Source organism: Saccoglossus kowalevskii, chromosome 19, assembly GCF_978046115.1.
Source record: "Saccoglossus kowalevskii chromosome 19, keSacKowa6.1, whole genome shotgun sequence".
Taxonomy (NCBI): domain Eukaryota; kingdom Metazoa; phylum Hemichordata; class Enteropneusta; family Harrimaniidae; genus Saccoglossus; species Saccoglossus kowalevskii.
In genome coordinates, this window is record NC_140659.1 from 5,316,898 (window position 1) to 5,334,661 (window position 17,764).

The 17,764-nt window shown below is 34.7% G+C and overlaps 1 protein-coding gene across 3 annotated transcripts in view; it reads left to right on the top strand.

Moving 5' to 3' along the window:
• The first annotated feature begins 1,042 nt into the window (after window positions 1-1,042).
• Window positions 1,043-17,764, top strand: part of Pten (phosphatase and tensin homolog) — a 38,909-nt gene continuing 22,187 nt past the window's right edge. Inside the window, exons 1-6 of one of the 3 annotated variants that reach the window (XM_085493485.1) lie at window positions 1,044-1,164; window positions 1,264-1,349; window positions 10,621-10,705; window positions 10,838-10,882; window positions 16,466-16,509; window positions 17,061-17,191. In XM_085493485.1, the coding sequence (XP_085349611.1) occupies window positions 1,271-1,349; window positions 10,621-10,705; window positions 10,838-10,882; window positions 16,466-16,509; window positions 17,061-17,191 (384 nt within the window). In that variant the 5' untranslated portion in view covers window positions 1,044-1,164; window positions 1,264-1,270. 3 annotated transcript variants of the gene reach the window in all.

The window sequence follows — 17,764 nt, forward strand, 5'->3', positions numbered from 1 at the left end:
GCTGATTGTAAATATCCGGTATATGTTTCAATGATATTTTCGAAAAAAAGTGGCTGTACACTATTATCCAACAACTAATCAATTCCTAAATTTAGGGGTTCGACTAACCACCCAAAAGAAAAAGAAAAAAACCAACACAAACCTGTACAGTGGAGAGGTTTTGTTCATGCTGAAAAAATAAATACCCTATAATAATACCTGAGAAAATTTGAGGGCAGGTGTTCACACTAAAAAAGTGCCCTAGAAAATACCCAGTTAGATGGGGGGGGGGTCATACTAACACAAGTGTCACTCACTTGTTACGTTTCAAATAAAAACTTTACTAATATTTCTTATTTAAATATCTATAGCACGAAATTCTTTGTTTTCAGTGTCCCTTAAACGTTAAACGAACAATTTGGTGTTTCACGCTGTATATGAGTAGCCCGAGGCAATGAAACGAGGATATATCCATCATCGAATAACGCAAACATCGTCTGTAAGAAGGCGACAACTGAAATAATGCGTACTTAGCACTGTTCTGCCCTCCAGGTTGTTAAATGGTCCATCCCTTACCAATTAGATTTGACAAACCATAACTCCTTGTTTAATTCTATACTATTAATCTGCGAAGCGTTTTTTTTTTTAGTGCAGTGGGTTGGACCTAGGCCTCAAAGAATAATAATAACAACGTGGAGAACACCAAAGAAATTTAAAGTAAAAAAAATATATGGGCCAGGAGAAATGACCGCCCCTTGTACTTTTCTATAATAGTATTCATATGTAAATCAGGGAGTTCCCGGGATGCTCACTGCGGATGGCCCCACGTCACGTGACATGCACAGTTTTCTACATTATATCCTTCCGCTTTAAAACAGCGCGAGGTAATGTAATTTGGTTTTGTCGGTTTTGACTAAGACGTATTGTATGCTTCACTCAACTTAAATTTCAACTACTTCGCCTGTCCGGATTTTCAAAAGATAATTTCAGTTAATGCGAAAACTCAAAGTTGGTACGGGACTTGTTGCGGATGAATTTTTGCTCAAAGGTCAACGGTGCTCCAGAAAGACGCCATTAGAGTTTAGAATCGCGGAAAAGGTAGCCGAGGTATAGCCGAGATTTTACCAACATATGATAATGAACGGGTGAATCCGACCAGCGATCGCTATTCACAGAGGACCCACAGTAATTTTTTCCAACATTATATCATCCCTGTTAGTAAGACATTTTGTTGACGTTTACAAAAGGCAAGTATTGAAAACCATTTCCGCTTCTGTTCTACAGTCCGAAAATGGCTTCCAAGATCAAGAATCTCGTCAGCAAGAAGAAGCGACGATATCAAGAAGGTGGCTTTGACCTGGATCTTAGCTGTATCCTTTTATAGTGTATATGACAGTGGTTTCAATCGTTCGTGATGTACATGTGTGCATCATTCCATGCACATGATTCGATCACTGGACCCGCAAACTGGTCGCCGCGCTGAATGGCTTGCAAGTCAGCTGTTGAGTCTCACAGCTCCAAGTTTCAATTGCATTTACCGCCGTTATCACAAATGGTCGGCGACGGTGTGTACCTACACGAATGCGATTATTTTCCGATTCAATATTGATACAATTTGCACGCTGTCTTCAAGAGTCATTATGCAATGTAAATGATTCCACTCCGGAGCACGTTATCGATTCTTAAAATAACACTTTCCTCCCGTGCTTCTGATGACGTGCCGTGTCAAGCTCTGACCAGACATTTATTAACATTTAAATTACGTTTAGGCGATATTGTCAAAGATCTTTGCCAGTTTGTCTCCTTGGTGGATGAACATAATTTTTTTCACTGGCATTGTGTAATAGTGAATGAGAGTTGGTGTATCGGCTCCTGCGCTTGTACTAGCTACACACAACAACGCCGTATTTGTGTTTTGATCTGCTTTGAGGGTTCGCCCACTCACAACGGAAGTTGGCGTGCGTGTGTCCAGCATATTTCCCCTGTTTTCGAGACTGAAATTAACATCGTTGGGATAAGGAATATTTGTTTACATTTTGATTTGTCATTTGCCGACATTGCATTCTTCCTTGCCCTTTTCTATTATGTCAAAATATCCCTTGGTTTGTGTGTTCATAATTGGGAGTCAAGGCTGTGGTGCTTTTTGGGTCATGATCCTATTTGGAGTTGTGCCAATATAATACTAGAAATGGTCACAGTTTTCCACAATGATAGCACTTGCAATTTCAGCTTCTACTGTCATTAATTAAATTACAAATCCGACTAACAGTTTGACAATGATGTTATAATCTGATGTTTAATACTAGACCTTGAAAGGGTATCACTATGGAGGATCTTTTGGCAGTTTCTGGTGTCCAGATTATAGAAGATAAGTTTGTTTATAAACACTAAAGTACAACTGTTCGCAACAACCAAACTATTTCACATTATCTGGTCAATGACTTTTTTTTAATAATCTTGTATTTATTTGGTTTTAGATCCTTATGTCATGTTACTACAGTTTCCATGGGAGCTATTTATGTTTTGTTAGCTGACTTATGCTGTAGTTTAAAGTGCCTGTGAAATGGCTGCTATTTTCACGCCTAAAATTATCCATTGATACATAAATATTTTTATTTTTTCACGTTTCTAAGCATGGATTATTTTTTTAAGTGAAAAAATGTGTTTTAAACTCAATCTACGGCAACTTTATTTTTGTGTTATTTTAAAAGGAGGCTCCTCATTAGCTTCTTATTTGCATACAGAAATTCCCCTTGTGACGTCAGAAGGGGAAGTCGCATGGCAGCTTGCATTGCCGATACGTGTAAATAAGACAAATTTCTTCTGCAGTTTTCTCGTCTTTGACTAAATTTTCACTTATGTACTTGTTCGTCGAGGAGGAATGGACCATAATGAACTCATAGTATCAATTTTTGTTGCATGGGTTTGAGTTAGATGCAAAATATGTTCGTTCTGGTGTAGCTGGTCACCGTGATCGTCAGCGGCGCACGTTTGTACACTGTCGCTGGACAAAATAGAATTTGACGTCGAGATTATCTCGTTATTTAGCAGGTTACTAGGCACGTCACTACACTGTTTTATTTCATCGATCGTCTGAGTAAAACTTTCAAAATTAAAATAAAGGAGAACATAATCTGTATGAAGAAATTAATAAATCAATAATGACATTTTTTTTCTATAACGGCATTTCAAAACTAAAGTCAGCGATTTTTCATTGATCTATCTATTATTTGTGTAACGCTACGATCACCGTAACATTGTCAGCTGACGGCATTGCGTTGAATGGGTATTCACTGCTGCTGTTGCGATCATCCGTCCCTGACTTTTTTGTTTAAAAATACACAAACTTAGAATGTTTGCTTAATTAAAACGATTCATTGATGATTAACTTAGAAATTACATCAAAATCGCCAACGAAATGTTGTTTTTAAACATCGCGGAAAAACATGCACTCTGCGCCGCCATCTTTGCTACCTCAATCAAAATCTCCATTGTAACCCAGCATGCATCGGTTGTGATGTCACTACATGAGTTACGTCGCCTTAGGGTGGCGTTCCTCGGTAATGACGCACTATGAATGAGGTATTTCTAGAGGTCAGGGTTCGTTTTTTCCTCGTCCTTCTCGTCTGCAGTTGAATAATTTTTACTTACTTTTTTTTTCCGATGTGACTTAATTTCACTTGTTTTTTTAATTTTTGTTAAATAGTGTCGCTGGTGATGAAGTAGTAAAAACGCAATTAATCGCAGTGCAGCAACTCGGGATAAACCATCCCGACACAATGGGCAAATTATTACTACCCTAGTATTTTGGGTTTGCCAGCTCCGCACCCTTGATAGACTTTTTATCACTGTTTTTGTAAGGCTAACTATGTACAAAGGCGGGATTACCTTTCGATCAATACATGTTATTGTTTTAAAGATGTGCTAGACGAGGCCGACACTTGTAAACAATACAACGTGAATAAGCATCGCGGGCAGGATTTCAAGGATCGCGGGCGAAACAAAAGCGACGGTGCTGTTTGTCTAAGCGACACGGGCCCGCAGTGCTTGAAAGGCCTGGGGAGAACACTGTTCTAAACATTAGGCCATAGTGATCACTATAAAATAATTTAAAAAACGACAAATCACAGTTACTAAATAAATGACAGCCGAGTGGAAATAAATTGAAATTTTGTTGAAATAGGTGAACGCGTCGGGTCACGACGAGGGCAAGTGCGTTAAAAGCGGCGTTTAATTGGATAACAAAAATAATCGAGATCGACACACATACAGATAAATTCAGAGTGGATTCGAGTTAGCATGACCCATGGCGTGTTTGTCATAATTATAACATCACATTAAAACTTTATTTGGTGGAAACACATTGACCAAGCCCGGATTCTTATTTCAGAAATTATTACGCAGATCAAGCTGCAAGCAAGGAGGTAAAAAAAGAACAGGTGTGAATTCGACATTCAACACAAACCACCAAACAATTCAGAAACTTTTAGCCTTCGAAAATGAAAACAATTAGCAGTGTGTAAGGGCTGTGTATATTCCTGTTTGTCCGACGCTTCGTTTTCGTGTCACTGTCAAAATTGTTGCTACCTTTTACTAAATGGTTTCTATAAAACGATAATCAGGATCGCAAAAAAGTCAACTCATTTGAAACACTTGCCGGACGCCTCTCTCTCTTCTGAAATCCGCCTCGGTGATCATGGTCCGGAATCTATTTCTTTCAAAAGTGTTGCGCCAGGTTTATGTTGTCGGCGTTTCTCTTTAAATCTAGTTGTTTTTTTCATGGACGATGACAGTTTTTCCAAAAAATGAATCTGAGGTTAAGTGGCTTTCGTCCACTGATGTCGCACCTTCGGATCGATTAGAAACGTGTGAATACTTACACTATGACTATACGTTTTACTGCAACTGCCCACAACACAACATCTAAAAACTCTCTCTCAATAAAATAAAATAAAATAGACAAAAAACGCCGACTGAAGAATGTATACCGTTTAAAAGTATACTGAATGACCAGTGTTATTGCGGCTCAGGGGTATGACTTCATCTCACATTTTGGCATTTGGTGGCGCACTTTCGGCGAGAGTCGGAAATCCGGAAACAGTCGACCGTTTCAGGATAGGTGGGCGTGGCAACAACAAGAGAAATATCCCAAATTTACTTGGATACGAGTAATCATTTTCAGCAAAAAAATCAATAACTGCCCATTTCAGTGGGATGCAGATCTAAAATGGGAAACGTGATGGTGGGCATTGCACAGGCACTTTAATCTCTACTTGGGCACACCTATAAACTTTTTACTGATACAGTGTAGTTTCATTACAAAAGTTTCATTCAAAATGTCACTAGTAAAAATATCTAAATTAGTAAGAATTGCATCATCATATAGATGGTAGATTGTTATTTTTAGGTTTTGTTTTTCAACTACATGTATTAAGGTAGAATGCTACACATTCACAAAAGTAAAAATGTTTAATGAGTAAAATAAGTAAAAATCACTTTCTTCATTTTTACAAATTTAATATTTCATGTCACAAGGTGTATAGAAAATGGAATAAAAAATAGGGTCATCTACTCGGTTTGTAGAAAATCAATGCACAAAAAGAGTGAAAATAGCATGTTTTGTCTGTTTTAGGACATTTTACCATTGTTTGCTATGGAATATTTCTCAGTGAATAATGATATATAGTGTCTTGTATGGTACTTTTTGATGTCTAGAATATTTTTTGTAGTTTTTTATCGAGGAAATGGTTTTTCATTGTGGTCTATGCAAAACCGCTGCTGAAAGGACATTTTATGCAAATTATTTACGGTTTTTCTCAAAAAACAGATGACAGTAAACCAAAAAGTTAACATATTGTTTACTTATTACTGAAACAAATAACTGTAGACAGATTCTGACATTTGCTTTATGCGCTAAAATATGCACACATGTAAAAAACATGCAAGTAGCATTCTAACTTTCATTCAATAATAACTCAAGAAAAGCAGGAATTGCATGGTAAGACAGGCCTTGAAATTTTCTATTTGAAAGCACCTGATCTCTTAGACTGAATTAAAATTTTGAGGCAAATATTTGAGGGGTATTAAGGTGGGGCATCTTATTACTCCATGGTTTTGATGTATTTAGAATCTTTGTATAAAACAAACATAATGTGACTGTAATGTCAGCAATAAAAATAGCTTGTGCAGTGCCTCACCCAAATCCCAATATTTGTATTCAGAAGGATTCATCACAGTATGTCATTGTCCTGTTTACTACTGAATCTACTACTTATAATTGAACAGTGTCTGCGAATTTGCCAAAAAAACTCTGAGGTATGGTTAGACCATCTAATTTACCTACTAGATATTTTTTTTCTAGCAATTCCGCTACATTAATTTTTTACACCAACTATTACACCATTTAAAAGTAATTCTGTGTTTCCCATGTTTTATACATTTCTTTTTGAAATTGCTTTCTACAATCATGTTACCTTTGACTGACGCTCTAATCTAATTTTCACTTTATTGTCTTGACAAGTCTGTCATTTCAAAAATGATCATTTCGTCATGGTTGTTTATTTAATAAGATTATGGTAACATTGATTGAAAACAAGTCCATTGTTTCATGTCTTATATATTCCTTTCAGTTCCTGTATTTCATGGTCCCCCATAGTAGAGCAATACCACCGTGAAAAGTATTGAAATTTCAACCACATTTAAATAATTAGTTTTGAATAACTGTCTATTTATCACAAAAAACAATAGATACTATACATAGTGCATCATTTCTTGTTAGAAAAGCAACAAAACACTATCACTTGCCATGTTTTGGCATAAAAACACATGAAAGCTATTAAAACTATTTGTAGTACTTGTTTTACTTTTAAAAAGTACTAAATGTGTAGTGCAGCGAATTCAATGCCAACAAATCATAGTGCAAATTTTATTGAAATTTTACTTCTGCAGTACATTTTGTGATCGCAGATATTCAAAAACTATCGGAGTACAGCACAGTATTCTGATTGGTCAATGGCATTTTTGACCAATCACCATGGTACACTACTGTGGGTTAATTTGTGATCCTGAAAATATGGTGGGTGCGTAATCGATTGAATGAGTGAAAAAAATGTACGTAGTGTTTTGAACTTTCCAAGCAAAAATAAAGTATTCTACAGTACTATTAATTACAGACAGTTTTTGTCACTGTAAAATTTAGCATTCTAACCTTAAACAGATTTGTCCACCTTCATCTGTCTGACTTGTATTCCCATATGCATATTGTAATTCAATTGATATTTGGTTGGTGGCAATTTTCTATTGCAATAGGCATGTGCATTTGAACCATGTCTGATTTCAACTCACTGTACGTCACAGTGTATCTTTTTCAAATCTTGTTCCACCAAGAACAAGTTATGATGAATATTATACATGATTAGTTTTTGGTATATTTTTCTACTTATTAATTAGGTAATTTGCATAATACTGTAAATTATGTTAAAAGAGCCACATCAATTTTTGCTTAATACTTGAATGAACAGAATCTTAGTTTAGACAACAATCTCATTTTGAGAATATACTTTATTTTAAATTGATAACATCATATTGCAGATTAGCTTAATTAGCTAAAATTACTTGCAATCATCTTGTTAATTTATTTTGTTTTAGAATGTTTGTTGAATATGCTTTATTAGCTGTCCTTAAAATATGAAGTAGTACTGTAGAACCAGTAAATATTCTTTTGCTTTCAATTTCATCATTTTTGCCAGCATTCTTGATAAATTAAAATATTTTATCTTCAACTTCTCGTTATGTATTTAAAAGTTAAATGATGGTTTATCAAAATGATAAAATTCACCGTTTTTGTTGTTTGGGAGGGAGTGTCTCAACACAAGACCAGGTTTCAAAATTCATGGTGTAGTTAACCTTAGTGCCTATCAAATAGTTGAATATTCCTTCACAATTTCAGCCAGTGTAAGACATTTTTAGACATTTGGGACTCAAAACTGAGTGTCCTCAGTATGCTGTTCTGATTTTAAGTTGTTTTTTAATATTATTTACTTTGATGGATTATCCTATCTCTTGGCCCACAATGTAGGTCAAACTGTTCTGCATGCCCCAGTTCATCACCATATTGAAATGAATTGCACAATGCATAAAGTGACAGGACTCCTATACATAAAGGTATGCTTTTCTGTTGCCCAGACATGCTTTATTAAAATGCAAGAATAATGCGCTCCCACCTGGAGATCGTCTCTTTCGTACACAAAATAACACATTAGTTAATTTACAAGACAAAGAGTCTGCTCTCTGTTCAACTTTTGACCAGTCAAGAGGACGCTGAATGTCAAATCAAGGTTCATAGAAAAAGTTTAAGCATCGCTAACTGAGTGGAGTTGGACTTTGCTGCTTGTCATATTCAAATTGAACATCCAACTCTATTGTCAAATCTAAAATTACATGTACAAGTGAATCCCTATGATTTAATAATTTTAATTTAAAAAAAACTGAGAAATAATTTAATATGATCCAGTTAAATCAGTGACTTAACATCTCCATGTGATATACTGTGCATCTCTTCTCTATAATTGCGATTGTCAGTCAAAATTGTCAAAAAAATATTCAAATTACTAGATTTTATTGAATTTTGCTGACTGTAAATTTGTGACTTTTAAAATCTGTGTTTCACATGCTATGAATTAATTAGTCCTCAACTGACTTCTTATTTTTTAGGGTACATGCACATGTTCAATAACATTTTTTGGACCAATGTTGTACAAAGTTGGTACAAATACAACTCATAACGAAGTGTATACACACTGATTTGTTTTTTGATTTATCAAATATCAACATGTTTCTCTAGTCAGCCTTGATCAATTTCATTCCAACATGGTATTTACATCACACATGGTAGGTTACTGAAGCGTGTTATTTTGTTTTGACAAACTGTTTTTAACTTTTCTTTCTGTTTCCTAGCAAGACAAAGTGGGTTGCATGTTTTTGGATTTTGATGTGCATTTACTTGATTGGCAGCCAGGGTTCTCACCAGGACATTATAGAGTATAGGTTCCCAACTGTTAAACTGTGGATAAACAATAGAACCAATTTAGCATAACAATGAATACAGTAGAAGTCATTAACATATTATTTTGTTATGCAAATTGGCTGATATTGTACTCATTTTCTGGGGAGAATACTGACAACCTTTTTCCAAAAAACTAAAATCACATATGTCATCAACTGTTTCTCTGGCATGCTTTGGCTATATTGGTGTTTATATGTACTGTTTCAACATGAAATCAAACATATCCCCTTTTATTTGTTATCCATATCAAAGGTAGCGTAATTTATCTTCAAACATGGGGACTGTGACATTTACGTCTTGTTATTTTATCATTTGATGAATGTATTTTTAACGGTCTTTCGAAAAGAACCATTTTTACATAATCAGAATATATAGGTCAGGTTTGTCTCTTCATTTCAATAATGATAGTTCACATACAGTCCAGTCTAGGTATTGATTGCTCCTGCATCAAAGTAGTTGATGACCTAGTTCTACATTCCTACACTGTAAGGGCAAAAAATAATCCTCCTTAGTCTCATTTTTTTCATTGAAATTTCATTCAGTGCTGTCTTTTCGTATGCTTATTTGCTTTCAAGGCAATTTAGAATTGAATCATTTTATCAATGGATTGCTTACTAAAACATGTGTACTTTCTTAATTTGCATGTTACATTATTGTTACATATTGCAACCCCTGGATGCTCAGAACCATCAGGTGGTATGTCCTATAGTTATGCCATCCCTGGATGCTTAGCTGTGTGCCTTCTAACAGCAATGATTATGTAGGGTTTTGTATTCAAAATGCAAAAATGCAAATTATGTCTGCTTGTTGTCAGCTGGGGAAAAAGGTCTGCTTATGTGCTGCCATGGCAGATTCCCAAACAACAATTTTCATGAGGGATAAATGTATCTTGAGTGTATCGACAACCGGTCAGATTAGTGAAACCACTTTTAAATGGAATTTACAGATTTTAATTTAATAAGAGTAAGATTTTTAGCATAAGAATTGCTTGAAATATGAAATTGGTAAATTATTAAATTCTACAGGCATTCTACACTTCAAATCATTGAATTATTGTAATCTGCTTTCAGTTCGCAGTGACATCACAAAATATTGTATTAGTGTAAATTTTTTCTATGACGCAGAATATTAGTGACTTTTGCAAAATTTTGTTTTCAGAATGACATAAAATCCACAAATGTTGCAAAATATTTGGTAGCGAAAATTAAACTGTTTTAATTGATCACAAACATATTTTTTTTAATACAGTGGGACTTTCGATATGCAAATTAGTGTACTTACTTTGTGGCGTTGAAGTCTAGGTCATAGAAAACACTCCTGGCAATGTTCCTAAGAATATTGCAGTGTTGCAAGCAGCAAGATAGAGAAATAACGGGTTATTTTGGCATGCACTTTCCAAAAGTCAAGGCAAATATAAATTTGTGATGTGATTTGTGATTGTTGAGAACACTGAAACGATGCATTTTATCATTTTTATACACCATCATTAATATTGGAGATACAAGTACTTCCTGTTTTACTGAGCTGGAACCATTTATGCTCATCTTGTTGTTGTTTTCCTTAATGTGTTGACCTAGATATCTATCCCAATATTATAGCTATGGGCTTCCCAGCTGAGAAAATTGAGAGCTATTATAGAAATAGTATTGATGATGTTGTCAGGTCAGTGTATATACAAATTACCATCATTACTGAATGATCCATCTCATCTATGCCGATATGTCATGTACGTTCTTTTAATCCTTTGCAAATATCATGATTTTAGAACTAATTTTTGTTATTCTTTTATTACAGATTCTTGGATTTAAAGCATAAGGACCACTATAAAATATATAATTTGTAAGTGATGAATCAATCCTTTTGAAATCGCAAATATTATTTTAACACTAGTGTAATTCTTTCATTACTTCATGACCAAGAACAAATTATTAAATTAAAATTATATTTGCTTGAATTAGTTGAATTATTAGAGTGGCGTTTTTAGTCAGTGGAAACATGATCATTAGAAGTAATCTCAGACAGATAAATCATAAAACATGGAAACAAGCACAGAAGGATGTAACAAGTTTCATTTCGTGTCTATTTTTTAACTGAAATCATCTATTAGAGAGATTCAAGCAGAATCTAAAACAGGTTAAGTTGGTTATATTATTGCAGATATGATGACTGATTCAGAAAGTACAAAGTAAAATGAAATAAGTCATTTGAATGAATACCGCAGGCTTTTTTGCAGATGGTTTGATGCCTGTTTAGATTTACTTGGTTGCTAGGCAACAATGCATCAGCTCTCATTCTGACATTAACAAAATGTCATAGATTTGCAAAAAAAGGCTTTCAGTTCTGTTTCTGTTCTGTTCAGACTTTTAGTCATAGTAGCACTTCTTTTTGAAATAAAACTTCACTCTCAATTTTTAAGTTGCCATAATTCGCATGTTAAAATTCATTGGTTTATCATCATGTGCTGTCATGGTAACATGTTTGTGCATGTTTGGGGATAGATCAGTTATCCAATTATGATAAACAATAGAGCATAATAAGTCTAATACATTAAATTAAATTTAGCTTTTATCATTCTACCAAAATTTATTTTCATTTTAAATACTATTTTTCTATGTAGTGAATAACTAGCACTAAGTTGTATAAGGGAAAAATCTATCATGAAAACTGGCTTACTTTATTGTATGTATACATGTATGTCTGACTTCAGATGTTGCATTATATGTTGGCCATAAATCATATGACAATGTTCATTGGTTTTATTATGATGTAAAATCATGAAGCTGTTGCACCATGACACAATAAAATATTTATTTGTTTTTTGAGAAACTTGTCCTAATAATTTTCAAAAATCGCTATTTTAGCACAATTCCGTAAAACACTTGTTAAAGAAAAACTGCTTATTTTTGCACTTTTTAAAACCTGGATTTTTTAAATAATTAAGGACAAGAAAGAGTATCCCATCATTCCAGGTTTAAGCCCAGGGCCTTCTATATGTAAAATCAGGGAAAGTAAGGGATGGGCATATACCCGAGGACCACGTCAGGAAAGATTTTTTTATGAGGGGTTAACCATGTTACCACCCTCTCATCCAAATTACATCTTTCGTTCACCATGCAGTCTGTTTGTAGGAAAACAAATTGTAAAATGAGTTTCTTCTTTATTGTTGTCCACATGACTTGTACAATAAAGAAACAAACATGTTCACAAATATATGCATGTTTTACTACAAAACGATTTACATACCGTCTGAATTTATGGGGTAAAAATAATTGGAGTCTGTGGAAAAACAATGAAGGCGAAATCTTTATCATTATCTTTTTAGCTCCGCTGTTGACAAAGTCGACACAGCGGAGCTGTTCATATTACTGATTGTCCGTCGTTGTCGTCCGTCATCATCAACTTTACAATTTCAACTTCTTCGAAACCACAAGTTAGAATTTTTTCAAATTTGATATGCAAGTACCTTGGATGTTTTTTTCTCAGATTTGTTCATTTCATGTCAAAATCTCAAATTCTCTAATTTTGATGAATATTTTTGTTATTTTGATATTTTCAACGGCAAGTCCGATTGCTTTGATATTACATATATAGGTACTACATGTAGACCTCTCTCAGATTTGTTCATTTCGTGATGATATCTTTAATTCTCTAATTTTGGTGAATATTTTTGGTAAAAAGTTATATTTTCGACTTCTTGTTAAAAACAGCAAGTCCAATTGCTTTGATATTACATATATAGGTACTACATGTGGACCTCTCTCAGATTTGTCCCATTGCCCTGATACTATACATATTGTTCATTTTCTAATGATATCTTTTGTTCTTTAATTGAAATGTGCATTGCTAACAGCGGAGCTATTTCAGTTGACTGGCTGCTTGTTTGTGGAATGATTTCGATTGTATGTAAACTCTTGATATAAAGCAATTGAAACAATGTCATCTGAATTCTGTCAATCGATCAAAGTTCTGTATCATACTGACGAAATTTTCTGAATATTGATGATGGTATTTTTTTTAACTCAATGTGCAAGTGTATATATATTAGTTAAAAGTGTATGTTATAAAATACAATCAGTTAGCTCTAATTTGGGTGAAGGAGTTCTTTCTAAGCTTTCTTTGATTATTCATTTCTATGGCAATTCCTTACTAATATGTTGCCTGATTCAGTTTGTATACAAGTACTGTACTCGTAGGTACCGTAGAGTGTGATATTTTGTTCAATTGACAGCCATTTTGTTTAAAATCCTAAAATCGCAATCTGTAAATGTGGCTTTTCTCGCAGATAAACAGGGCTGTTGTGTGAGAATCGTCTATAGTGGGTTTTACAGGTGCACATCATTTTAACTACTGTTCATCTTGACTTGCATGATTTTCATACAATGATTCAATATACTGCACTTTTGTTGCTCATTACATTCTCAGTGATTTTAACCAAATATGCTTGGCCAATTACAGTACATTGCTGTGCAATGACTGATTGTATCACAGCATTATTCAGCAAAATGCAGAACGGGGACTGTGCCTTGTTTGAAATTTGATTTCATCTTCATGATTATTCATTACACATTTTCTTGAAGGGGTAATTCATATTAAAAGCAACTTTCAGGGTAGTGTTGCTAAAGATATGACTATTTACAGACTTGACATATGTGTGCATGTATGTGCATGTATGTATATGCAGTGAGATACACTAGTAATATGAATGGCAGTGTAAATAAGTAAATATATTTGCCACACCAATAATTGTGGCATTGATACAAGTTTCAAATTATGTTAATTGTTATGTTTATCATTTGATAAATTCAGTTTTAATATTAACACAAAATCGTTATAACTTTTTCAATACTTTGTTGTTTGTGATTGATCGAATGTCTGTCTTTCATACAGGCCAATCAACAAAGGGTAGTCCTGACGTTCCAGTCAAGTAAAATTACTATTTATTCAACTGAATAGTATCACCTTGCCCTAACAGACTATAGTAATAAATATATAGGCTACATTTTGGACAAGGGAGTATAACCTTAAAAGCTGTAGAGTTTAATACACAGCTTGACATGTGTCTGCCTTGCTTTACATGACCAGATGTACCCGTAAAATTAAGCAAATCTACGCTGATATGTCATGCTTTGTTAGGATATTTAGCACATGACCTCATTTAAATAATGAGAGTTCACTCAGAGTTCAGTTTAAGTAGCAAGCAGTGGAGCAATAAAGTAGGTTGGGACCTAGTTCTAGATAAATCATGCTTTAGTGCTGTTTTTGTCATTTTACTTATTGTCTCACTTTTTTCGTTTTTAACAATGTAGTTTTTAAGGCAGTTTGACTACAATTTAAATTTTGCATTACTAAGCATGTAGCTGCCAATGAATAAAGGAAAAAAAAAATATGACTATTTCATCACTTGTCAATGAGCAAATTTCCATGACTTTTCAAACTTTTGAAAAATTACTCAGCAACCCCAATTTGTTTTGTTTTCAGTATAATGTCACGAACCCGTGATAATGAGAGTATATTAATCGCGACATGTAATCATCAATTCGGCTCAAACCCTTAACATTTAATACCAAAATTATTGAAAATGAAGTACATGTATGTGTATGTGTGTATTCTGCAATTCATGTGTAACACGAGGAGTCTGATTGAATGAGATTTTCATTAAATATAACAAATTTACAAATTGTGAGGGCTAACCGTATATACATACCGTATTTATCCTGGTAAGTGCCCAGGATTCTGAACATGGAAAATTGCATAAAATATGGTGGGGGGTGGCGTTTGCCCGGACATCCCACTGCAAAGAAAAACGAAACTCTGCGAAAATTTACAATACGTAGATCGAACTGCGGCAGGGAATGGAATGTCAAATGAAGACATGCAACGGAAATAAATGAACCATATGCAGCATTAGCAGTGTAGCAAGAAATAATTTATTATTCAGAAAGTAACAAATAAACCAGAAATAATAAAAATCGACAGTTAAAAATCATTTGAATTAGGATTTCCCCACCGACAAACACGCCCATTACGTGTGAACTCTAAATGAATTAACATATCAGGGGTTAAACTGCGTACAATTATTTCCAGTTTTGACAAATACCGGATCAACAACCATACAAGATCAGTAATAATTTATGCAGTAAAATTTCGAAAGTTCATAGTTTGAAAAAAACACATCTCAGATCTCTATTTGTACGTCCATTGCTATTTTCGTAAAAGTCAAAACCTTCAAAGTCCAAGTCGGCGTCACTGTCGTCATCGAACAAAATCCCTACAGCTTCGTTTTGAAGTTCGTCGATGTCGTCCCACACAATTTAGCACATTTAGTCCAAGGATTTCGATGTCTGTCTGCTTGGCACTTTTAATTCACGTCTAATCAGAATAAAGAGACAAAAAAAAAAATGGGGTTGCGTCAATGTGGCAAACGACTTGCATGATGCTTTTATTTACCGTCTGGCAATCATCTTTGACCTTTAAGCATGGACTTTACCAATTGGCTAAGAATGACATCACTACTACATAGAGGTCAAGTCAACATCGTTTTCTTATCAGACTAAATGCTCATCAGCAGTAGTGAAAGTTACCATTCATCGAGTTCTCGCTATGAATATCGCGATGGGTTGAAATAGGAAGATTTTTTTTTCTACAACGACAGAAGAATAATTTCCATGACAGAAATGCATGTGATGAAAGAAGGCAAAAAAGTTGGCAGTCTTCGGCATGACATTGCAAAATTGCCGGCCCCAGTTATGGATTCGCAAGCTGCTAGCAAATATTTTATTAAGCCAGAACAACACCATTTCAACAACTCTCCCAGGTACGGGTTGCTACAATATTGCACCATTGTTTTCATTGTCGATGATGCTAAGGCTGAACGAGTGCAACACTTGCTTCGTGGCATGAATCGTTTCTAAGGAAACACAAACCAAACAGCCTTTTCAGGGACACGGCATACTTCTAAAAGAGAACTATCTTTTTTGCTTTAATATTCATTTTTCTAGATTTGCTGACTGTTATGATTCTGATGAAAAATCTTGTAAAATAAATGTAAACAGCCATGAACACTCTCTCTACCCTCGAGGCAGAATGCGAACAACTTCTTTATTGTATCAAAATGGGGGGTGGGCATTTGCCCGAGCATGGGCGCCTCCCCGGATAAATACGGTATATTTGGTTGTGAACATTGGTCATCCAACATGCGTGACCGCAGATGTCAGACCCAATGTATCAAAATTTCCAATGTCATCATTACATCAACAGATGTCAGATGCAATGGAACAGCAAACTTGTGTCATCATTAGTCATCATTGCAAAATAACATTGTCTTGAATTTCTTATTTACAATTTTAAAATCTTGTGTTTGATGTTTGTGTCTGTCATTTTACAAAGAAGAAACAATTTACCTTGCGTTTTGATCTCTTGCAGGTGTTCAGAAAGATGTTACGATATATCCAAATTCCGAAATAGAGGTATGAATTATCCTGTATTTTGTCTGTTTATATTATCTGAAGTGATTGCCAAAACGTTGATCCAGAGACTCTACAAGGGCTGGCAAATGACCTGTTTTAGGGAAATGTGCTGCATTAGGGAAACTATAGTATAATAGTGTGTTCATTACCAATTTGATTAATTGCTAACTGTATAAGCAGTTATATGTACAATAATGTCTTAAAATTACTTTACTTTGGCTGCAATAAATTTTTGCTGAGAAGGCTTTTGGGGTGTTTCGTATGGATTTTATTTTTACTGCAGCATCCCTTCAGCGAAAATAGCAAAATAAATTCCAAGCGAAAATAAATTATTCTACAATATAAGATTTGATAATGTGCTGCACTATCAAATCCCCTCACCCTTGTTGTGTTTACCCCATTGCCTTTTGCCAGTAAGTGTGATAGTTGGTGAGTCAAACTGATTGTGCTATAGTTTTTTCCAGTTATGGTTGTCAGTTTGAAGTAACACATACCCACCATTTATCCTGTTATTCAAGTTGACACAACACTGGTTTATTTTCTACTTGTAGTTGTACATTATCCTTTCGATGACCATCATCCTCCCAAGTTAGAACTTATAAAAACATTTTGTGAAGATGTTGATGAGTGGTTACGCAAAAATGAGGCTAATGTAGCTGTAATTCATTGTAAAGCAGGCAAGGTAGGTCACATCCAAATATTCACACACTCCTCTTCAGAATGTTTGCAGAGTTCCCTGCTGTACAATTTTATCTTTTTCAAAATGCTTTGCAATATCTGAAATTGTTTCTATGCTGTCTGTTTCAGGATGCCCTGTAATATCTGAAATGGTTTCTAGTTATCTATTTGAAGTGTGCCTTATAAGGCCTGGCTATGATTTCTAGTCATCTGTTTCCAAGTGTAACCTATAGTGGCTGGCTATGATTTCTAGTTCCTTGTTTCAAGATGCCCTGTAATATCTGAAATGGTTTCTAATTATCTGTTTCAAGTGTACCCTGCAGTGCTTACCTGTGATTTCTAGTTACCTGTTCAAGATGCCCTATAATATCTGAATTGGTTTCTAGTTACCTGTTTCAAGTGTGCCCTATATTGCCTTGCTATTATTTCTAGTTACCTGTTTCAAGATGCCCTGTAATATCTGAAATGGTTTCTAATTATCTGTTTCAAGTGTGCCCTATAGTGGCTGGCTATGATTTCTAGTTATCTGTTTCAAGTGTACCCATGTAGTGGCTGACTTGTGGTTTCTGATGGATGC